At 38.7% G+C, this 25,446-nt stretch overlaps 1 protein-coding gene and 1 pseudogene across 1 annotated transcript in view; both read left to right on the forward strand.

Annotated features, from left to right (window-relative positions):
* LOC107141093 lies at window positions 1-25,446 on the forward strand (annotated as a pseudogene).
* The window catches only part of Mcub (mitochondrial calcium uniporter dominant negative subunit beta), a 115,605-nt gene continuing 91,180 nt past the window's right edge, over window positions 1,022-25,446 (forward strand). Inside the window, 1 exon segment of the mRNA XM_048813863.1 lies at window positions 1,022-1,282. Within this exon segment, the coding sequence (XP_048669820.1) occupies window positions 1,271-1,282 (12 nt within the window). The 5' untranslated portion in view covers window positions 1,022-1,270.

Genomic DNA, 25,446 nt, shown 5'->3' on the forward strand with positions numbered 1-25,446 from the left:
TCCCCTGTGGGGAGATTTCCCCTAAAGAATCTGAGTGAAACTCTGGCAAAGATGAGGCTTCAGGCCAAAGGTCTGAAGCGCATCGCGCGCTCCAGTGGGCCAAGGCCACCAGGGGCTGGGCCCGGCCTTCCAGCCTACTGACTAGGGGAGCCTGGCAAACCGTCTCCTCATCCTCTCTGCTGGGTCATAGAGAACACCACCCAGCTGCCCCCTCCAGATCCCGACGCGCGTGCCCCTCAACCCCGCGTCTCCCTCCCGCAGGGTTGAACAGGAAAACTACTGTCGGGGCGCAAAGTGCCCAGAACTAGCCGTGAGTTTTGAAACCCACAGCTCTCAAGATGTGAGAAGCTCTACGAAACCCAAGACCGGCAGGACGATTCACCGTCACTAGCTTTCCTGCCCCCGCACTCCCTCCCCCGCTTTTTTGTCGGAGGAAAGAAAACAGCCTAGCGCGGGGTGTGCGCACCATCGAGAAGTGGAAGCTGGGACACACCCTCCCTGCACTCCGCCCCCGGGCGGGGCGGGGCGGCGCGGGGCGGGCTGCTCCCACAGCGGGCTGGGGCCGGGAGCCGCGGGCGCCGACTGGGGAGCCGTGGGGCGCCGGCTGGGAGCCCGCCGCGCGGGAGGATGCGCCGCTGACGCCGAGAGTTCCCGGCGCCGGGCAGGAGGATGCTCTCGAGGGGCCTCTGGCTGGGGCGGCTGCTACCGAACCCCGGAGTCCCGGGCCGAGCTCGAACGAGGCCACCGACACCGACGCCCCAGGTAAGACTAGGTACCCGGCCTCGGGAAGCCCCGGAGCAGGTGGGTGGAAAGTTTCCGGCCGGCAACTTTGGCTCCAGCGAAAGCGGAGCGTCCGGGCTGTTCACTGCGTTGTGCTGGCCCCGGCTCCACGCGCGGGGAGGCCCACAGGTGGTGGCCCAGCCGGCGACGCAGGTCGGGACGTCCAGGGCGGGGGGTCACACCCTGGGACCGGGGGGAGGAAAGGCCAGAGTGGCACGCGGGGACATCACGCTGGCCAGGTGCGGGTGCGCGGGGCTGCGGCCGGGGCTGCAGATTCTCGGGACTAAGTTTCACGAGCCGCTTTACGGTCCGCTAGTTCCTCCGGGTTCCACGATGATGTGGTGGGAGTGGGAGCTACAGAGATGGTGGAGCCGGGCAGGGACTGTGGCAGGAGAGTGGCATTTCCCTCTGTGAACCGCGAGAGCACCTCCCTTTTGAAGAGGGAAGGAAAGACTGCCATTTGGTTCGGAGACCCGGGAGACCGTGAATCATGAGGGTGCTGGTGAGTAACAGTTGGCCTTAAAGAGTGGCACTGAGCGATCTGGGTCGAACCGTTGCTCTCAGCAGGAGGGAGGAGATGGATGTGTACTAAAAACGACCCAGGAAGAGCCGAGCAGGTGCTGAGTTAACTGGGACTGTGATGGAGCCTGACAGGAGCCCGGAGCTCTCCTTGAACTCGCCGAGAAAAGACAGCCTTAAAAAAAATTATTAGTTATTGGTGGACCTTTATTTATTTATTTGTTTATATGTAGTGCTGAAGATTGAACCCAGGACCTCACTTGTGCTAGTCACCCACTCTACCACTGAGCCACAACCTCAGCCCCAAGACAGACTTTAAAAAGGGTTTTTCAGGCTGCATGTGGTTGGGAGGGAGTGGATTTGAGTTTTAGTTTGCCCCCCCCTATTATTAGTTTATGATTGTTAAAAGGGCAGAATTTAAAAACAATCTTTTATCTGTCCAATGCAAAAGAAAGCAAAAAGGAAGCAATGCGATTCTCTTGTCACTTTCACTTCCTCCCCCGCCCCCCACCCACTATCTCAGTGCTTCAGAGTCCTGGATTAAGAAAATATTTAAATACACTGTTCAAATGTTTTCCCTGAATGTTTGAAAACGAATGAAGGCCATTTTGTTACTAATACTTAAAAAAAAAAAAGGAGCAGACTCTTTAAAATGGTAGACTTAATAAGTACTTGAGCAGAGAGGCATTTTAAAATTGTACTTTTAAGTGTGGCATTTCAGAAAGACATACCAAACACTGAAATAACCCCTTCACCACACACCATTTAAACAACTGATTGTTTTCTTTTAAACTCATTTAACACTTGCAGTACTTCACACATGCTAGACAAGCTCTCTATCACTGAGCTATCCCAGCCCTTTAACACTTTGAGTAGCATCTTTATGGATCCCAGGACTGGTTGTCCCTTCTTAAATTATCAACTTCAAACCCTTTCTCTGTATTTCTCACCTGATCCTCTCTAGAGGGTGTCACTGCAGGCCTGCCCCAGCAGGAATGTGAATGCCTTATGAAAGAAGTAGAAAATGATATGGTGGGACTTATTAGGCCTAATAATAGTGGAATGGTGCTGGTTAGTACTTTGGTTTTAATTAATCGCCTTAAGAAGTCCTGTATTTGAATGTTTCTAATTTGCAGACTTTAAAATCAGGTCTCCATGCTACAAAGACAATCTGCAGAACTTCAGAAGTGAAAATGCTGCCATCGTTTTACCTGTCTGATAAAATAACACCCCCCAACCCCAAATAAAGGCAAGCCTGTCAGTTTGCCTCTTTATATGAAGCTTTAAAATCTTACTGTAAAGAAACAGAAATATCTGGCCCCTTGGGAGGTTTAGCTAGGACTTCTAAGCCAGTTTCTGCAAATCAAATTACCTCATTACAGGGGCATTTTTCATTCTAAGGTCTCACTGTTCTGTGCTTGATATGATATGGACTGTGGCTAAAGACAAGTATTATTTCTATATTTTTTTCTACAAACATTCAGACCCCTAAAGCCAATGAAAGCAGCTTTGAAAAAAGGTGGTTTGTACCCTGGAAGTTCATAAAATTCTAGCTTGCAAGGACTTGTCATAAATAGCATTGCAAAGGAGCATTCCCAGTTATAATTGATCTTTCCTGAAATTATGAGTGTGTCTTGTAAGAGGACTTAATAACTGAAAAATATACAGTTCTTATCCTTCATGTGGTAGGAGGATAATTGTCTGCTAGTGAGAGTTTTGTGGGTGGGAAAAAAAGCAAAACAGTTTGTTGACATGGAGATGTTTAGTGTAGCAGCTTTGTTTTCTAGAGAACACATGTAGTCTGAGACATAAGAGAGGTGGGGCATATTGCACTTTGGCGAGGCATAACCTGGTGTCCATGATCATGTACAGGTGGCAGCATCTCTGCTGTCAGCACTCTGCCTGAGTGGTTGTCAGGGCAATCCATGGCTCCTGCTGTTTCTGTGCACAGGGACACAGTTTGAGTGATGATGGTGTCTGGTGAATTACATCTAAATGGAAAGCTCTTGCTTAGTTGTGCCTTTCTTAATTTGGGTTTTCTGCTACTTAGATTGAGAAACTCCCTGATAAGATTTCATGTCCCTGACACAGCATTTGAGTCCCCACACAAGCTGTGCTTAATTTTAAAAAAAAAAAAATCAGTGTATTTTGCAGAGAATCTTAAGTATGAAGTGTGCTTTTTTTAACTCCCAGAAATAAAACATATGGATGTTTTAAATCCCATCACAAGATGTTAACTTAGAAATTGTTGTTTTCATCTGTTGAATTTAATGAACATATCGTTCTTGCTTGACACTTTTGTACAATTCCACCTTTTGTATTTTCAGTTGGTCCATTGTATTCTGTAATACTGGTTTCAAAGCTCTCTCCTTAGGAGGGCGATTAGTTGTGTTGGTGATTGTTATTAGCACTAAAGACATTGATGCTTTGGTCTCAAAGTAATTCTAGATGACTTTGCCTATTACATATTAAATGTTACCACCTTCCCAGCACTTTGGTATTAGTGCTTTTATTTTTTTTTAAAAGATTGTGCTTTTTATTTGCTGTAATTAAATGGTATTTATTATACTATTTTATAGCATACGGTAAGCCAGGAAACTTTTATTTCTGTGTGTGTGTGTGTGTGTGTGTGTGTGTGTTGGCAGATAATTCATTTGTTGAATGAGTTTCCTATAAGGTAGAAAACCCAAGACTAAAGTTTGGTTGATAATTAATATTTACTACATAAACTAAATATGCTTAGGTTATGAAATAGAAATGAACAGTGAATTTAGCTGGTGTTAGACAGGCAATTGGGACATTTGAGTGCCAGCCAGCCTGGCCCTGCTACCACTTAGCTCCATGAATTCAGCTAAGTCATTCACTTTCTTTGGGCTTGTTTTGTTCCCTTCTCCAAACATGGGGATTTGTCTAATTGATCTTAAAAGCCCTTTCTATCTCGAAAGTTGCCATTTTGTTATTTTATCGAGAGTTGTAAATATACCTTTGAACAAAATATTGCTGGTATCAGATGGTTGTCTTAATGATTGAAGAATTACTTTTTATGAGCCTATGTATTTTATAGAGGGGCTGTTTTATGTAGTAGTTGTGATACTGTTTTCCCTTTGAAAAGAAATTGAAATTTATTTGGGGTTAGCACATCCTGATAGAATAGATTAAATCTCTCAAATACTTAATTCTGCTACTATCAGTAGTTTTGTCTATGAAATGTCTATTCAAAAGTATCTAGCATTAGAACTCTAAAAATCACTAAGTACTAGATATCTCAGGCTAATCTATAGGCTGTAAACCAGTACATAATAAACAAAAGAGCATTGTCTGTCACATTCTAGAAAAATCATTTTTAACCCATTTAATTTACCATTATCAATATTGCCTCTTTTTTAAAAAGTTGTTTTGGGGTTTTTTGTTTGTTTGTTTGTTTATTTTTGCTTGTCAATGGACTTTTATTTTACTTATTTTATCTGCTGAGAAAATTGAACCTAGTGCCTCACACATGCTAGGCAAGTGCTCTACCACTGAGCTGTAACTCCAGCCCTTGCCTGGTTTTTAAAAGAAATTCCAGTCTCTGTTCCCAGAGCTGTGTATTTAAACCCTGAGGCAAGAGATGCCACACCCCAACATTTTTGGTCAGTTTTCCACATAGGCATATCTTTCAGGAAACAACTGTGCCAAGTGCTGTATAGTCAGTTAAAAGGTGACATTTAAGAAGTCTCAAGAGCAGGGCCCAGTGGTACATGCCTGTAATTCCAGCAACTTGGGAGGCTGACGTAGAGGACCCCAAGTTCAAAGCCAGTCTCAGTGAAAGTGAGGCACTAAGCACTCAGTGACACCCTGTCTCTAAATCAAATGGAAAATAGGGCTGGGGATTTGACTCAGTGGTCAAGATTTCAAGATTAACCCAGAGTTAAATCCCCAGAACAACAACAACAAAAAAAAAGACTTAGGAAATTGCTGTCTAGTCTTCTAGTCTTGATGTTAGAATAGTTGGGTTTCTTGTGAGCAGATGCAGCGTTTGTGTACAGCGAAGTCCAAAGCCAGTGGTGTCATCTCTATGCACTGGCTACCAGGAAATGTCTGATCAGATTTTCTACCCATCTCTAGCCAATGTGAAAAACCTTAAAACATGTATTTTATGTATTGATAGTATTCAGTTTTATCTTCTCTATTTTCCTTTTTTCTTCCATTCATATCATTGTCTATTTTTCTATAATCATCTTTTAATGGCAAACAGTGATGCATTAATAAGAATTTTTTAAAATAAATTTTTAAAAATCACTTTGGTCTTTGAATAAATATGTACTTCTAAAATATTGTATGTTTTAATTGGAATGGAACCACCATTTGACCCAGTTATCCCACTTCTGGGTATGCATCCAAAGGATTTAAAATCTGCATACTACAGTGATGCAGCCACATCAATGTTCATAGCAGCTCAATTCACAATAGCAAAGCTGTGGAACCTGCCTATGTGTCCTTCAACAAATTAATGGATAAGCAAACTGTGGTTTATATACACAATGGAATATTACTCAGCAATCAAGAAGAATGAAATTGTGGCATTTGCCAGTAAATGGATGAAACTGGAGACTATCATGCTAAGTGAAATAAGCCAAGCACAAAAAACCAAAGTCCAAATGTTCTCTCTGATATGTGAACGCTAACACATCATATGGGTAGGAGAGAATAGAATACATTGGATTAGACAAAGGGAAATGAAGGAAGGGGGAAGGGAGGGGGATGGGAATAGGAAAGACAATAGAATGACTCTGACATAACTTTCTTATATTCATGTATGAATACATGACCAGTAAAACTCCACATCATGAACAACCACAGGACTGGAATCCTAATTAGAATAAGTTATACTCCATGTATGTATAATATGTCAAAATACACTCTACTGTTATGTATATCTAACAAGAATAAAAATTTGTTTTAAATTTGTGTCAATTATTAACATATAATTTGCACAAACTAATGGATTTCATTGTGGCATTTCCATACATACATATTTTGAGCTTTGATCATGTGCATCTTTCCTTTTCCCTCCCTCCTGCCACATTTTTTGGTTTCTTCATATGAAAGAACACATGATACTTCTCTTTCTGTGTCTACCCTATTTCATGCAATACGTTGCCTACCGGCTGCATTCATTTTCTACAAATGAGAGGATTTCATCCTTTAAAAAAAAATTTTTTTTGTAGTAGTGGATTGGCAGAGTGCCTTTATTTTATTTGTTATGTGGTGCTGAGTATCAAAATGATAGACCCAACCTGATCTTTCCTTAAAATTGGGCATCTCACCACAAAACCATGAAAAGATAATTTCGGCTTTACTATAAATTACTGCAAATTCTGAACCTGCTTGGAATGCCTGCCCGTGCCTTGAACTCACCCATGCCTGGCTCTCTGACCAGATAGCAGCCCTCTCTGAAACTTAGTGACACCTCATAAATATTGGCCTTCCCTGGCCAGACAACGACCCTCTCTGAGGCTCTAATGGTCCTCATAAATTCTTATGTTGGGGCCAGCAAAAAATGTAAACTACCATTAGTGTGATGCTTGTCAGAGTTCTGTTATCTGTAACCCCCCCTTTGTGTAACATTCTGGGCTATAAAGCTGGGCTGCAGGAAAGCTGGGGTGCTGTCTTGTTCCCGCCGTTTTGGGAGGGAGAGGCAGCCCGGCCGGTCAAAATAATAAGCTTGCTTTAATTTGATTTTAATTGGAGTCAGTGGTCTTTTCTTTCGTCGTGGTCTAACAAAACCTAGTGCCTCACATGTGCTAGGCAAGCACTCTACCACTGACCCCAGCCCAAGATTTCATCCTTCTTTATGGCCGAATAATAGTTGATTTTGTACATGTACTGTATTTTCTTTATCCATTCATCTGCTGACAAACACCTAGGCTGACTCCATATCTTGGCTATTTTGAATAGTATCTCAATAAACATGAATGCGCCGGTCCTCTTTTGTATGCTGACTTTGTTGCCTTTGGACGTATACCCAGGAGTGAGAAAATTGCATCATGTAGTTCCATTTTTAGTTTTTTGAGAAACCTTCAACCTGATTTCCATAGTGGCTGTACTAATTTACATTTCCACCAACAATATATGAGGATTCCTTTCCCCTGCCACAACCTCATCAGCATTAATTTTTTGCTTTTTTTGGTATGTTATTCTAACTGGGATTAGATGAAATATCAATATAGTTTTGATTTGTATTTCCTGATGGCTAAATATATTGAGCATTTGTCATATATTTATTGCTTGCTTGTAACAAGGATGTTTGTGAAACATCTGTTCAAATCACTTGCCCATTTACTAATTGGATTATTTGTCTTTTGTTAATTTTTTATTTCTTTATATATTTTGGATATTCATCCTCTGTCAGATGAATCGCTGGGAAGGATTTTCTTCCATTCTTTAGTTTCTCTCTTCACTATGTTGATTATTTGCTGTGCAGAAGCTTTTTAACTTCATTTAACCTTATTTGTCAATTTTTGCTTTTGTTTCCTGGGCAATTGAAGGCTGAAAGTGTAGCTTAGAGGATGAGCATGAAGCCCTGGGTTTGATTCCCCATGACAGCAGTAAGATTATCTTGGTGGCCCTTGTCACTGGAGAAGATCGTGAGGAAAGCTTATAAAGGATTGCCTTTGTTGCCTGATCAAGAGAATTGCCATGTATGCACTTAATTAAGAGCTGCATGATTCTGGGGACACATTTTTTTTGCTCTGGGAAACACATAGAAGATTCCAGAATTATATCTTGAGGGACATGGAATCCAGCATAGAGACTGAACAATGGCATAGGGAAAGCGAGGGAATTTGGGGGAGCCAAATATATTCTAAGTAATAAATGGTGAAAGTGTGGCAGACCACTCTCTTTCTTGTTCACATACTCTCTTTGGTGCTTCACCCATAGAATTAGCTCTGTAGATCTTGTGTTGAATCCAGTTTTTGATGGTTTTGTCCTTTCATAGAAAGGTGATAATACTGAAGCTGTTCATTCTTCACACACACAGAAATGAATTCCTCTTTTTCCCTTCTTTCTCTTACCCTCTCATGAATTAAATCTTTCTATTTCCTTGTTGCCTCTATCATCCCCAAGTAAAACAGAATTCGGTTAAGGTCTGTGGGTAAAGAGGCCCATAGATCTCTTTACCCTGCAGTTTCAAATTTCATGAACTCTTAACTGGTGTTACTTGATTTGATAGTTTTACCCAAAGTGAATAAAAAGCATTGCAAACCAGGATATTTTTCCCCACTTTGGCAGCTCTTCAAGGGATAATTAGATTTCTTTCTTGGACTCACAGTAGTGGTGGAGAATGGATATGTGAAATCTGCACTACAAACAAAGTCCATAGAAGAGAACTTATTGGAATAGATTTAAGGGCAAGAAATAGGAACCATGAAAGGCTAGTAAGAAATGGGACCAGAGCTGACATTTCTGTAGCCTGTAAGTAGAAAGAAGAATGGTGTAACATCAACCTCATATCAGGAAACTGGTGGGTTCTCAAAGCTTTGTTGTGGCAAACTTTAGGCAGAAAATGTCTTGCAGGCTGGCAAATATAAGCCCTCTCTACAGCTCTCTTGATGTTTACTAGATTAAGTATATTGCTTAGTTTGGTTTGTTTTTTCTTTTTCCTCTTTTTTGTTTTTTTAATTTTTCTTGAACTGCTGCAGACACAAGTGGTAATCCTATTAGATTCAACTGCATGTATAACTTTAATAATGAATGCATTGCTCAAATCACATTCTGGTGTCCTAAAAAGATGAGTTAGCTTATTTTCAGCCTCTTGGGCACAACAGTAAATAATAACTGCCCTGAACCCCGCTGGAGGAAGGAAGAGGGTTCCATTCTTTTTAACTTATCTGTAGTTTTTCTTTGTGTGATCATGTGATGCTCTCTTCTTTGTTAAACATTTTGTTTTTGGCATATGAATTTTCCTAGTGGTTTGAATGAGATATTTGAAGAGGGGATTTTTAACTGTGTTGATGAATAACTGCTCTTTCTAGAGCCAGTAATGTGATCATAAACCTGGGGAAAAATAATTTGTTTTGGAAAATGTTTTACAAACATATCAATATAACATCGGCTTTCTAAGCCTTTGCTAGAGAATATATTAGTGGTGAAATTTTACAGACCAGTAACTCATTTTTGCAACTCTGCTTTGGAACTGGTGTTTTTTGTTTTGCTTTGTTTTCAGTACTGGGGATTGAACCCAGCATGGCTGATCTAAAAAATACTGCTTTTTGTGGCTTGTCATGTATTTCCACCCCTCATTGGTGTTCCAGGCAGCAGTGTTTCCCTCCCGTTCCAAAACCCTCTTCACTCTCTGGAATTCTACTCTTCCTTCAAGTCTGAGTTCCGCCCTACCCCAGTTTTGATGAGATCTCTGCAGGCAGAATTAATTACATTGTCCTTTTCAGCCCCACAGTACTTACATCATTCACCCATGCATTGCAATTAGTTGTGCTGGTACAAGTTTTCCCACCTGGGTTCCAATGACTATTGTAGTCATAATTATTATTTCTCCATCTCTGATCACCTCTGCTGTGACACAGTAGGTACATAATAAATGCTGTTGGATAGAGAAATGAAAGGATGAATGATAGAGAATGAAAGACATTGCATATACAGTACCTTAATGATGTGTTCTCTTCAGGTTTTACCTTCTTAATTTCCTCTTTTCCATTTAATCTAGTAGGGGGAAATCTTGAAGCTTTCTTATGTACTTCTTGTGATATGAGGCTTTTGTTATTGATGATTTGTAAAATAATCTTTATACACATTGCATTTTCTATTATAAGCAAACAGTAGTCTTAAATCATGTTTTGGTTATTTTATTTCAGATATGCTTACATATTAGGATTTTTAAAGAACATTAAATTATTGACATGATTTAATAATACATAAATTCTGTAAGGAAGAATGGCGTGGAATGCAAGTATTTTCTTGGCTGCTGAAAAAGTCCTATATTGATTCAAGATAATTGTTTATATGTGGGGGAAACATCACTTTTATCCGTATAAAAGAAACTTTTCCTAATGGGATTCTCAGATTATTAAGTCATATTTTTAAAAAATTTATTAAGTGCTGCTTTGTGATTGCCCAAAATGTTAGAAAGCTTAGTCCTAAAAACTTAATTTAGAACATTAATTTAAGAATCAATTATAAGAAATTATTTTAAAATACAGCTCCTGGGCAAAATATGAAATAGACCTTTTGGAAAATACAATACAATAAAATAAAATAAAATAAAATTTTTGAAATTAGGAAATCATTTGAGATCCTTTCTGTAACAATGCCTCGATTGCTACTCCGGAAGGAGTACATATTTTCCTTTGGTGTGTGGAGTTGGCATGAGTAAGGTATCATGCATTGGTCTTTCAATGTTGGACCCCATGAAAGGAGGTCCTGCAGGGTGCGTGGAAGTTTTTTGAACACAGATGATAGTTCAAGTACTGAACAGGTAATCCTGCACAGTAATTGCCATCAGCCATTTACTTAAGCTGCCTGGAATCTAAGGTCTCTAAATGTTAATAGGGACTTATTTATAAATCTAAAGGGTGTATTTCGGGAATGAGTCATGGTCACAATATTTCTAGACTCTGAGGACAGAATGGATAAACAGGATGACAATGGAGGTTTCAGCTATTACCAGAGCCTTTGTCCCTGTGCTGCTACCACTGTGACCAGCTCTAAGATTAGGTTCTGCCTTATTTCCTAAAAACTGTTTTAGCTCAAAGTTGGCTTCTAAGTCCCCCAGGTGGTTTACTGTGGGTTTCAGGTCCAGATTCTTATGCTTCTGATCTTTCATTTTTAAGTCCAAGTCTGTCACCTTTTAATTGCTCCTATTTCCCTTCTGCCTACGCCTTGAGGCCTCAGTGGAAGAGTTTGGGTGGTTGGTGTCAAAGTTGAAGCTTGTGTTCAGGCCCTTAAAACCTACATGGAAGATAAAAAGGTGCCTACATATTAAGAAGAGATGTATTCTGTCTTCAGTTGGCCCACGAGGGTCAAATAAATATTAGAGACAATAAATCCTAGAAGAATTCAGAGAAGGAACAAAGCAGGGTAAGGCTTTGGCAGGCATATTTTAAAAGGTCAGAAAAAACATCAGGGGGCTAGGGTTGTAGCTCAGTGGTAGAGCATTTGCCTAGCACAGGTGAGGCACTGGGTTCTATCCTCAGCACCATATAAAAATAAATAAATAAATAGATAAATAAAGGCATTGTGTTCATCTACAACTAAAAAAAGTAAAGAAAGAAAAAGAAAGAAACAAAGAGTACAGAGAGTGGAGTCTGAAAGTGTTGTCTGTGAGCAGTCTGATCTGGCTGCAGGAAGTATTCCCTGTCAGGTGTAGTCCTTGATTTGGCTTCCATTAGAATTTTAGATATTACATTAAAATTTTTTAGTACAGGAACTATGCTTATTATATTAAACTCTGTGTCACAAACTGATATGCTGCAGAACATGTTTTGTAGAATGTTAATGGATATTCCAGGAGAACAAAGCCTCTCCTTTTATAAGTTTGAAGAATTCTAGGCTAAATCATACTAAGCTAAATAGGTTCATCTGCTGCAAATTTTTGGAAAATTTCCTTTTTTTATGCACATTGGGACAATCTGAGGATGGAAAATAGTTTGCTCACAGACCTCTTTTATCTCACAGGATTCCCAGTGACTTTTCCCAGAATGGTGGTCCATAGAATTCAGTTTGAGAAACACCACATTCAGAAATTAGGCTGGGGATGGATTATGTGATATCCTGTTACTTCATAGCCTATTTCCGCAGGCAAAACCAGTCTTGTCACTCTGTCTCTAGCAGATTAGAATGTTCCTCAAAGCTACATTCCTCAGCCTTCTTTGCATCCAGATGTTGGCATGTGGCCAAGTTCTGGATCTCCTGCATAACATAGAAGTGATAAATATGACTTTTAGTTCACATTTTCAATTGTAAAGCTGATTTCTCTCTTCCTTTTTATCCTTTCTAATGGGTCACAGTAAAGATATGGAAGGGGCGACTCAGCTTGGACCTTGTGTAAGTGGTATACAACCCTCCAGAGGATGTAGAACAACTAGATAGAAGGGATACATAGATGATCTCACAGTGGCCCCCACCTGCCTACCTACTCAAAAAGCAAATGTCCCTTTTGTTTGAGTCCCATTGTATTTTGAGGTCTGTGTGTTATAGCATGTTTGCCTGTATCTTGTCCAGCAGTGGACCAAGCCAGTCAAGAGTCTCTAAGAAATTGAGACATAGTGAGAGGGATGTTATTGGAAGCTCTCAAAAAGTGATACTGCAGAAGCCCCAAGAATGGTTACCCAGAGTTAAAACCTGGAAGAGAAGAACAACCAAGACATGGATGTGGGCTATTTTATAGAGCATAACTATTTACCTTGTGGTCACTTGGCTTCCACACACCCTTTTCATTTCTGGTTAGCAGTCCAACTTTGACATTATGACTTCCCTAAATAAAGCCTTTCCTTCTTTTGTCTGCACATAAAAAGTTTATTCTTTTTACTGTTCATTTGGTGCTCAAATATTCTTTGTGTTAGAGTTTTTTGTGTACTGTTATATAGACATGTCTGTCTCTCCCACGCGTATTCTTTCTCTATGCATTGTAACTCCTGAAGAGCAGGAATCACATCTTTTATATCTTTGGGCATATATATTTTTTGGATTTGTTTTGCTAGTACAGGTGCATGTAGTTGTGTTAAATGAATGAGGTACGAGAAGAGTGCTATCATGAGAAATGTTGATCTATACCAAGGGTTGGTAAACTTGTCCTGTGAAGGTCCAGATGATAAACACTGGAGGGGTTGTAGCCTCTGCCTTTGTCTCAACTACTCAAATATGCGATTGTAGTATAAAAGCAGGTGCTTAAGTGAATGGGCATAGTTGTGTGCCAGTAAATTTATTTTAAATAATGGCAGCAGATATGGCTCATAGACTGTAGTTTGCCAACCCCTGGTCTATAGACTCCATGGATTTTAATAGTAATGATAGAAATGTTATGACAGAAGATTTATTCAGGTCTAGAAATCCAATGTATGTATAGTGGGATGAGTTAAGTTAGTACTTTAAAAAGGATACATCATCAAATCATGGTACTGTACATGGAGCTGGAATAATAAGAATCAGTTACAATGGAGTGTGAGATGTGTGGCAGTTTCAACAGTTTTCTGTAGTTAGGCTTATACCTAACCATGAGGCCTCCGTGCCCTGCATGTATGAGAGAAGAGAATGAGAAGGCTGGGACTAAGCTGTGGAATGAGTTGCCATCTAAAGTTGAGGGATGAATCAGAGTCCTGTGCTGAGTTTTAATTATTGGAAAAGTGGCACGATGGATGAAAAGGTGAAGGCTTTGAGAATGTTTAAGAGGAAATTTGTGGACTATCACAGGTGTTTATTCTAATAGGTTTATTTCTCTTTAGAATTATTATTAAGCCAGGGGTGTGACTTGCCTTTCTTCTGGGCCCAACATTAGAACTATGGTCAGTATGTATGTTTTTCCTGGTTTTACTTCCTCAAGCCTTTATTTTTTTAACCAAAAATGACTTTTCTATGTCTTTATTGTTTAGAATAAGCTGCACTGCTGAAACAAAAAGACTCAATAATAATTAAAAGTCTATATTATTAACAGACTTAACTTTTCTCTTTTAGGAAATGGTTCTGAGATGAACTTTATGGATCAAGCAGTAGCTGTGCTCCACATTTAGTGATGCAGGGACCTAAGATGACCTATTCTTATGTCATCTTCTACACTTGGCTTCCAAAGTTAAAAAAGCAGAGAGTTTTTAGTCTCTTAAGGTACTATGGGATAGGCTTGGAGAGGTATTACATGTCCAGTAAAACTTGTGGAAGAAGAATGAATTTCAGTGGACAGTTAGCTGTATATACCGCTGTCCTCTTGGCCAGAAACAGGGTAGTTTTCTTTTTGGTATTGCAAAATTTCCAAGGCACTATTGATCCCCAATTATAAGGGGTTCCTAGAAATAGATATTTACAGGAAAACTTCATTTCTTCCTAAAAAAAAAAAAGGTAAAAAGGAAATGGCAGAACATCAGCATTTTTACTTTGCGCTAGAGCAGGAGCATTTGACACCTTGCTGGGCTCATTATAAGCTGCCCTCCAGGCTGTAACTTAATAGGAAGGGGGATAGTCTCACTTGTACATTCTAAGCTAAGAAAGAGAGAGAAATAGCTATCATGGTTCAGTTAGAACTCGAAGCCAGAATTTAAGTTTATGTAATGATACCTGATAAGGAAGAAAAGATACAGCTAAGAAAAGATGCTGACATTGAGATTTGAGGGAAGGGCTTCCTTTACAGGAATTGTGCTTATTAGGTGAATGAACAATAGTAAAAGTTATAAAAGTGTCATGAGTATTTAGTGCATGAATTTAATGGCATTTTGTAGGTCATAGTCTAAAAGGAAATCCTACATTGTTTGAAAGATGCCAACTTACTGTGTCTTAGAATAAAAGTTATGTTTGTATGTTGTATGAAACTGAAACTAATCCACTAGTTCAGGGTATATTAGGAAGAATTATTAGCTTAACCTTGTATAGTGTTTCCTCACCACATTGTTTACTTAATCACAATTTTTAGGTTTAGACATGTGCTTTTTAATTTTAATTTATCAGGCTTGGATATCGCTATTAAACAGCCTTAAATGTATAACTTTGCATTATTAGAAATGTTTTCCTTTCCTATTACTTTTCATGGTACTTACATATAATTATTATTTTATACAATGAAATGACAGATTGCTGTAATACACATCCTTGAACTTGGACACTACATAATTGTGAAATGTTGCAAGGCTTCAATTAAAACATTGTTCTAAAGGGTTATACTATGTAATATATACATATATATGTAATTCTACAAGTGTATACTATTATTACTGATATAAACTGTACCTGACCTGGTAATGTCAAAACATAAAAGATCATTGTAGATCACGTGTCTTTTTCTATAGGCTTATTTTCCTTATCCTACACTGCAGTGGAGTAATCTGGTCTTGGTAAGCATATATTGCTTTAAAGATAGTAAAAGAAAGTCAACTTTGCAATGCTAGAAAGAGGTAGCTTCTCTTAATGGGGGAGAAAAGTATAAGAATGAGCACATCCTGACCCGGTCATTGTGTGCAAAGGATCTGTGTTTCAGTTCACCTTTGTGCCACCCATGAATGTGGGGTTCCAGAACACCAGTGTGGCACCTCACAGATTGAAAGGGAATGCAGCATCCTGGTCACAGCAGTCGATAGTTCCGTTACTACATTATATCAGGATTGTCAGACTGCATAAGAGGTGTTGTGTTTTATTAATAGGCAATACTTTAAAAAGGATACTGACACGTTGATGAAGAGGGAGGTGTGTCAAGAAGGCGATAAAAAGATGTTGAGGATTCATATAGGAAATGATTAAAGGGGCTGCATGTTTTTAATCTGGTGAAAAGAAAGCAAAGGGAAAGTAAGCTATTTGTATTCAAACGTCTGAGACAGTATCCTCTCAAGTTAGTGGTGCTGTGTTGCTTTAAAGCAAGGAAACCACTCTAAGATTGGGTAGAATAGGTCAGCAGAATTCATCTCAGTGTAAGGAACGGGTTGTCCTTCTGGCTGTTGATCAGTAGACTACTTCTTGAAGTACAGGACTCCTGTGTTACCAGAAGAACAGAGGCAGAAGCTAGAAACCACTGGAGGACCCACCAGTACTGTGGCAGCCTAGTGCTGCAGAAGCCATGGAGAGGGTGGGGTCCAGCGTCACTGGAGCCTGTTAAGGGATTACACCAGAACCAGGAAGAAACCCCTTTCCTTCTTCAGTGTCCCTCCAGTGCCCTCTATTGACAAGACTTCAATGCCAGCCCACAAAGGAAAAGTATTTAAAGACCCAGATCCATTTTCACAGAGCAGTCAAAAGGGTAAATTTAAAGCGGACAGGCAATACATTGATAACCATTAATGTTGTTTTCAGTGATATTGTAGGGGTGAGGTAGCACCTCAGCACCTGTGCAACACTTGAAGGTGGCAACTGCTGCACCTGAACATGGCCAAGATGGTCAAGTCAAGGTGAAATAGGAGACAAGGCTAGACCATGGTCAGGGCACTAGTATTGGAGTGATAGTTTACCAGAACAGAAATCAAGGAAGCATCACTTGGCTGTTCCAGGAACTTAGAATCCAAATCAAACATGGATTACATAAGATATGAAGATCTGAAAAAATTATGATACTTACACATGTGTGAGGAAAGTAGGCTAAAAATAGGAAGAAGCCAAGAAGAGGACTTGAATAAGGGAAATTGGGACCTAGGACTGACCCACATCAAAAGAAGATGAGGTGAGGTGATCTTGATCCCTACACTTCCTTTCATCCCCCGGGTACTCAGAGATCCCGTAGGTACCCAGCTTTGATATCCATCACAAAGTCAAAAGCTACTAAAGTTTAGAAATTGATTCACTGAGATGCCTAGCTAAAAATTAGCCAGATGCCATCCATCCCTTGCACTTCCCACTCCTGCTTTGCCACCTTCTTTGCCCATCAAGAAAAAGTTTTGGATTGTTACAGTGCAGTAACTACTTAGTGGGAATGGTTTTGTTTTAGGCTTTTATTTTTATAGAATTATTAATCTTTCTGTGAAAGGTTTGGGTTTTGAATATGTGTGGGGAGGTTTTGCCTGGAAGCAGTGTCAGCACTCTGCCCATGACTGTCGCTTAAGCTTGGCTGCTCTGCTCTCAAGTTATGGGCCTTCTTTCCATATGAATTCACTTCATAATGAATCCAGGCATATTCATTTAATTAGTTTATTCTGTTTAGTGAGATTGTACTTCCATTTAATTAACGAAGTTGGCATTTGTGCCAGTAAGTAAGCCTTGTAATCAACAGTGGTTGTAATGCCTGCAATTGTGGGAAAACATCAAAGTCAAATCTTTCTGGGAGAGAAATTTTACCAATGGAATGTACTGGGTTAGGAGGAAATATCTTCATATTTATGGCTATGTATTTAAATTAAGCTTTAGGCATTATAAAAAAAGTCTTTCATAGGTGCAATAGGGACCATTAAAATTTTGTGTAGTAATGTTCTTGATTTTGAAACTTTAGAAAACAGCTTTGTGGTCTCCACCCTTCACTTTGCTTTTCTGGGAACTTCCTTACTCTTATCTACATGGTTCAGCAGATTTGGCCATCTTAGTACAACATGACCTTCATTCAATTTGTCACCTGACCTAGGAATATGGAATTGAGTCTAGGATTCCTAACTCCACCAGCGGCCCTTTTGAATAGTGGAGTCTTACCTGAAGTTGTTAGGTAGTGACCATTTTCTATCATACAGACCAGAGAACAGTGAAAATCAATTCACAGTAGCATGCAGAATAATGCTGATGTACAGAGTGGAGGAGAATAAAATGTGGATCAAGAGGACTCCCTTGCCCCAGTATTACTCTCTAGTCCCTAATTACAGTCCATTCCCAAGGTTTCATTGAATCCTTCTATTTAGGCTCCATGAGAGACATGCTTGTATCCTTTGGGTAAATTTCCATTCTTGCTTAAACTAAGTAAATGTTTATTCCTGTGGTACAAATAATAAATATATGTGAAGTAATTAGACAAAAAACGAAGATCTTGGTAGAGAGTGGGCAAAGGACATGAGTGATTCTAAAAAGAGAAAAAAGATAAATAAACATATGAAGAAAGATCAGCCGCATTGGTAGCAAACAATTACAAAAACAATAAGACAAAGGAAAATATTTTCTTTTGGGGGGAGTGGTTATCAAATTGGGGGGAAAAAAGAGGGATACTAGTGAAAGCATGAAGGATAGCATGGTATGGAAACTCCCTAGACTGCTAGGGAGAGTGTCAAGTGATTGCATAATTCATGGTCCCAACAGGAAACAGATGGCCCACTCAGATTAGAATAATTAAAAAAAGAGTTTCTATACAAAGGATTATTCACAGAGATGAGGGTATAGGAGAACCATTAGGATGGTGCAGTAACCTGGGACTGATATAGGTGGGGAAAGAGGTGCCAGAAGGAGTTAGGGCCATAACCCTGAGTCAAGGGCCAAGCCAGATACTCAGAAATTATTAATCATTCCTTTAAATATTAACATTCTAACATTTATTAGAACTGAAATTGTAAAATTCTGAATCTAGGCTAAGACTTTAGTGCTTAATGAATGAGCAAGCCCATATATACATATTATATTCCCAGCTATTGAATTCAGCACCCCCTTCGTTTCATTAATAATAATATATAATGATAGCTCATATTCAGCATGTGCCATACACTGTCAAAAGCTCTTTCCTGGGAGGAAGTGCCAGTATTACCACTGTACTTCTATCAACTGATGAAGCAACCAATGCCCAAACCCTACCTGTCTCCTGTAAGACCTGAACCCCCAATAGCTAGTCTGCTTTGTTGTAGAGGTATGTCTCTTACTTTGAAAACAAACGAAGCATTATCTCTTCAGGTTTTGATTATGTTGATTCAGTTGAAGAAGAGCTTCAGATGTTGCTAAAACTTGATTCACATTTGAAAATGAATGCTTAAATTCTATAAGAATTATGCAATTAAATTTTAAAAGATACCACAAAGATGACCTAGTCATACTAGTTTCATGTTAAAGATATAAAAGTATAAACTTTCTTAAAATTTACTTTAGAGCTTCCAAGGAAACAGATAATTAAATAAACTGCTGAATAAAGTTCCACGTGTACTTTTTTTTTCTGTCAAAAGAAGCAGTTGGACCTTCAGTCTCCACAGCAGAGTCAGCCACAACCCCAGGAAGCCAAGAAGATGAAGAGATGAAGGGCTACTCGCCTTCTGCAGCAGCACTTAAAACAGCTTCCGCTATAGCCAATGTCACCAATTATGACCAGGAGAGGGTTACAGGACTCACAGTTCTCTGAAAAGGATGAACCGTCTTACCAAACCATTAAAAGCCATACAGTCTCAAAGAAAATTGACAGGAGAACACAAGAGGCTCCAGCAGTGGCAAGTGAAGATCCTGTAATTAGCCTATGTAGACCCCCTCTAAGAAACCCCAGATCTGATTCAGCTTACAAAACCAACAGAAATACTAAAATGAGTGAATTATAAATGGCCAGTTTCCTGCAGAAGGTCAGTTCTCCAAAGAAGGAGAAACCAAAGATGATGATCAAGATAGCTGTTACAGTGATGTCACTACCATTAAGGTCAGATCCAGGGATTCTTTTGAATCTGGAGATTATCTGGTCAACATTCAGAATCACTTTGGAGATTATCACAAAGTCAAAACTTCACAGTTTATGAAAAACAATTTTCAGTTCTGAGCTCAGGATATATAAAAAAAAATCCTCAGGAATGTATTGAATAAAATGTAAGAATGAGGACTAGGATGCAAAATGACAGTGTTCAGAAATCAGTGTTTAGAAACCACTCTCCATCAACATCCAGCCAGTCAACAAATGACTGAACAAACAAATCTTTTGTCAAGAGGAAACGGGGGTAGTGGCTGTTTTAGTTACTCTCGCCTTCGGGAGATTTTGGTTCCTTCATACTTCTGAGGTAGGAACCACTGCTATTCAAGAATTCCAAAACCAGATGCAACAACTTATGACTAAGTACCAAGGTCAAAATGAGAACCTGTGGAAAAGGAGCCAAACGTTCCTGGAAAAACATCTTAATAGTTCCTATCCTTGGAATCAGCCTTCTGTCTTACTGCTCACTGCTGCTCGAGATGCCCAAGAAGTGCTTAAGTGTCTGAGTGAACAAATTGCGGATGCCTATTCTTCCTCCCATGGTGCCCGTGCCATCTGGATTGATGGGACAGGCAAAGACAGTAATGTTGTCAAACTAGAGGTAGATCAGCAGCTGAGCAGTGGATTCAGAAATGGCCAGAATACCGCATTGGTACACCGCTTCAAGTTGCTGCCTGCAAACTCTACTTTGATCTTCTATAAATATTGTGACTATGAAAATGCAACCTTCAAAGATGTAGCCATTGTTCTGACTGTCCTATTGGAGGAGGAGACACTTGGAACCAGTCTAGGCTTAAAGGAAATTGAAGAAAAAGTGAGAGATTTCTTCAAAGTCAAGTTCACCAACTCTAACACACCCAGATCTTACAATCACATGGACCTAGACAAACTGGATGGGCTCTGAAGATGAATTTCTTACTTAGTCCTGCCTGTGCAACCAGAAAATGCCCTGAAAAGGGGATTCTGCTTCTAATAGGTGAAAGAAGAGAAAATCATGTCTCAGGTTCTGAGAATTTTTCAATACTTTGTATCCAGAAAGCAAAATTCAGAACACTTTTTGAAAGAACTGGTTTCTTTTTAAAGGAAGTTCATGGATCATCTGAATCATTTATTTAACCTAATTATCTGTGACTTGTGAAAATCATTTCTCTGTTTCTATTGAGAGCTGTGTTAAGGGTATTTAGGAGAATAAATTATATGCATCCTGTAGAGGATCTGTTTTGATTCTGGACTGTCTTTATTGCTGCAGGGTGCCAGTGAGAGGAGTTAGGCTCCTTTCCAAAGAACAGTCACCGCTTTTTAACTTAGATTTCTCACTGTTTGTTATTAGTAAGGCAGCTCTCTGATTGTAACCACAGACTTTCCCATTATGGTTCCTTTTATACTGTTGAGATGTGAGTTTCCTAGTCAGCTTCTGCTTGTAGGAACAAAAGTAATGAGAAGTCATCTGGGTGTGTATTTCCCTTTTGTTTTTGGAGGATGAGGAGGAGGAAAGAGAAGAGAGGAATTGTGGAAAATGCAACAGAAGAGAAAAAGTCTTCAAGATGAAATTCTTGATTCTCCCAAGGATTTGTAAAGCCTATATACCATGAGGTTTAATATATTTGCTCATTTGACTGTTATTTTAGACTTAACCAGAAGTTAAGTTTTTTTGTTTATTTATTTTTTAATAAGCAATATGGTTTCAGAAATTGGCACACAGTTTGTTAACCAGCCATCCTGGGCTATTGAAGAAGGATTTAATTTTCTGTTTGTCCATTTTTTTTTTTTTCAGTCTAAGTCCTTTTGTGACACTCTAACACAAATCTAAAGATTTACTATTCACATGATAAATTTTATTAAGAGTGCCTCAAGCTAAAAAGATAGTAAACTTACCACAAGTGAAGAATGTTAGATGTATTTTCTATAGTGCTGTAGTATTTTACTTGTAACTTTGCATCGAAATGAGCTTTCTCAAACCTTTCAACGTCTTTGATTTTTATAAAATATTATAATTCTGGACTCACCTATTTTGGCCACAGGCCTTTAATGAAAAGATTGTTTTTAGAGTATTAAAGGCAGTCACTAATTTTATCATTTATTCTTTGAGGGTCTCACAACTGGTAGCAGAGAGTAGTCTAATTTCTTTCTATTAGGACTGTCAGTATTCATAAATCTATACCCTTTATTTTAATTTGTTGCTAACTAGTTAGATAATCTGATTTATTTTATAGAGAATCCTCTATAAAACAGGAGTTTTGGAAAAGGCTTATTTTATACAAGCATATTATATGGAGAAATATTTTTATTAAATATTTCACTGACCCCAGTAATTTTATGTCTTTCAGGATAAATAATTGAAGCAGCTTATGTGTAAAGGACTCTAAAAGCCATTTTAGTAATTTAAATAAGCTTACTTTTTTTAGTTTAAAGGAACAACAACGAAGCAGTTGGTTTTACAGAAAAGGAAATTAATTAACTTTAATTAATTAAAATACTTTAATTCTTCAAAAAGTCAGATGTCAAGTGCAACTTTAAATAATCAGAATATTGGGCAAAGAACTTCAAAATAATTGGGGTTAGTATTGTATTTGTAGCAAGATGTATCTCCTTTCAGTCAGTCAGCCCCCACCCTCGCCGCTGCAAGGAAAATAGTCCAGCATCTTACATTTTGAAGTTATTCCATGAAATGCACATAAACTAATTTATAGTAATGTAGTTCTTGAAATCTGAATGGTTGACCAATGTATGAAAATGTGATAACTTGTTAAGAGTAACTTATTACAAATTACTCACTATACTCAGAATCTCATGCAATTGCTACATGGCATTGTCATACAGTTATTTATCTTTTATAGGTGGGCAAATTTGAAACCTAAGAATGCTAAAACATTTACATAATTAATAAATAGTGGAGCCAGGGCTTAAATACAGATTCTCATAATTAATCCTGTACTGGCAATAAAATTATATTGCCCCATTTTTCTCCTCTCTTTTATAAAGCTCCAAAATAAACTAGACTTGGGCAAACCCGATTAATCCCATGAAGGCAATCTACTTAATTCTTAGATGATAAAATGAATGAAACAAGTAACTAGAAAACCCATCTCACTAGTTGAAGGTACCAGAATTTCCATATCCTAGTTCCTTCTGTTTGCATATCCAGATCCTGTCCATTAGAGTCCAGCCTCCAGTATTCCTTAATAACTCTTCATCTAAAACTTGATTTGACTGTTTTCATTGCCATTGATTATGTTATGCAGACCACTGATTTTTCTGTGATTTGTACTTTTTAATTCATTTAGACTGAACATTTTCTGAGGTCAGGGACTGTATGTGATATTTTTGTTTTGTACTTTAAAATTCATAGTTTTGCATTTGAAATCCAAAGTGTGTGAATTGGATTTCTTCCACAGCATATTTATTTGAAACCCTGATTAAACCCAACATGTAAAGCAAATCAGGACCACCACATAGAATCGTGCAGGTTCTGCACTTGCTCAAGGGTGCTTCATGGAAGAGGTGGCATTTGCATTGTGGATAGGTAAATTTATGATACTTTTTCTGGCAAATGATGATTAATGTATTTGAAGAAGGAGAACTGAGTTCTGAATTTATTAAATACCCTATAAGAGTGTAAAATTTCTACTCACTGCCACATAGGAAAGATTTGTGTAGCCAGGCACACTGGTACACACACACCTGTAATCCCAGCAACTTGGGAGGCTAAGGCAGAAGGATCACAAATTTGAGGCCAGCCTAGTCAATTTATCAGGACCCTCAATATTTGGACAACACTGTCTCAAAATAAAAAATACTAAAAAATAGAACTTGGTCGTAAGTCAGTGGTAAAGCGACCCTGGGTTCAATCTCCAGTACCAAACAAAACAGAACAAACAAACAAGAAAATAAAAAAACAAAAAATTTGTGGATTACAGTCAACTTTGAGTTTATTCAGAGAATGGATCAAGATAAAAATGACACTTAAAGCCTAAGTGAAAATGAGAGGGAAAAATCTCTATAAAGTAACGAATCTCTATAAAGTATAAAACTTTTTCAAAAGTTACTTTTACAACAAGTCTGAAATAAAAGTTAATGGGAAATGATTTATTTTTGGCAGCAGGGTGCTGGGTCTCCATCCCAGGGCCTCACACATGCTAAGCATACGCTGTACCACTGAGCTATACCCCCAGGCCCAAGAACATTCTTTCAAGATTCTAGGGCTGTGAGTGTATCACAGTGATAGAATACTTGCCCAGCATGTGTGAAGTCCTGGGTTCAGATCATAGCACTGCAAAGAAAAAAATTTTAAATGAGAAATATCCTTTAAATGACTCCTTTATAACACTGTGAAAGGGTTGCATAGTTACTGTGATCAAAAGCTTAACCTTTTCTAAGAAATGGGCCCATATAAAAACAGATACAAGCTTCTGCTAGAAGCTTTATAGAAAATTAAACTCAAAAATACCTTTTAATATTTCCTAAGTAATGACTTTGCTGCCTTGATTTTACTGAAAAAAATTCTCACAGAAGAAAATAAAAAACTTGTTAGCTATTTTATTTGATTTGAAATAATTAGAAGCAAAATCCCAAGTGGTTAATGGCTATAATATGAGCTAAAGTACAGAAACCTTAGAGCTGCATCTGGTATCTAATGAACAGATCTAAAAATGTTCATTTGTTTAAGGAGCTAATTTAATTGCTTAGTTCAGCAGGAGCTTTACCTTTTCAGCTGTAGAAGTCAAATTACAAATTCTTGATGGCCTCTTGATTTTAGTGTCTTAACAGAAGGGTAAGGTAGAATTAATGGCAGATGAACTGGCAAATATATATATATATATATATATATATATATATATATATATATATATATATTATCAACTGTTTCTCAGATTTAAAAATATTTCTGTTAAAAGATGACACATGGAGGTCAGGATGAAATTTTGCAACCTGTAACTGTCTCTCATTTTGCTATGATGATGTGTATTGGCAGGTAACTATTTCCTTGGGCAGCATCTGAGAAGCTTCTTTGACTTTAGTGAGAAAGAGCACCATGTCTGTCACTAAAGTCAGTGCATTTTACTTTGTGTCAACCAGACACTTCTGTGTTTTCTGTGAAGACTTTGATGTTTGTATTCTTCAGCTAAAACCATCAGCTTTTGGAAAAGTTTGGTATTGGACACAGCCATGATCCCATTCCCATCGAAGAGTCCTCTGCTATTTTTATCTCTTATGAAGGGCTACATTTGTCAGTTTCAGTACAGACACAAATCTCTCTCCTTACACATTAACATCTTTCTCTTGGCTCGTAAGTGTGAAATAAGTCATTTGGCCTTACTGTCATGGCTGTCAAAAAGACAAGCGCCTGGGGCTGTGTCACTGTGAGAGCTTTCAACCACCCACTCCACTAGTTCCTAGACTTTGCATTTTAACCCTGTTTCTGTTTATTTATTAGGTACTGGGGATTGAACCCAAAGGCACTTTACGAGTGAGCTACATCTCCAGCCCTTTTTGTTTTTCATTTCAAGACAGGGTCTAGGTAGGTTGCTTAGGTAAGTTGCTGAGTCTGGCCTTGAACATGCAACCCTCCTGCCTTAGCCTCCCAAGTAGCTGGGATTACAGATGTGTGCTACTGCGCCTACCTTAACTCCTGCTTTAAATAGTTGTCTACACGTTTTGTAACTCAAGATTTTTGTCGGGATTGAGTAGAATATGAAGAATGAATTCTCTGCTTTCTTGTTTTCCTGAGCTGCTTTCTTCCACCATGATATTCTGCCTCATCTGGGGCCCAGAACTACGGAGTCAGCCAGCTATGGATTAAGACCTTTAAAAATGTGAGCACCAAATAAACTTTTCCTTCTCCAAGATTTTTTTTTTTTTTTGTCAAGTCTTTTGGTCACAGAAACACAAAAAGCTGACTGAAA

The sequence above is a fragment of the Marmota marmota genome, unplaced genomic scaffold (assembly GCF_001458135.2).
Source record: "Marmota marmota marmota unplaced genomic scaffold, marMar, whole genome shotgun sequence".
Classification (NCBI taxonomy): Eukaryota; Metazoa; Chordata; class Mammalia; order Rodentia; family Sciuridae; genus Marmota; species Marmota marmota.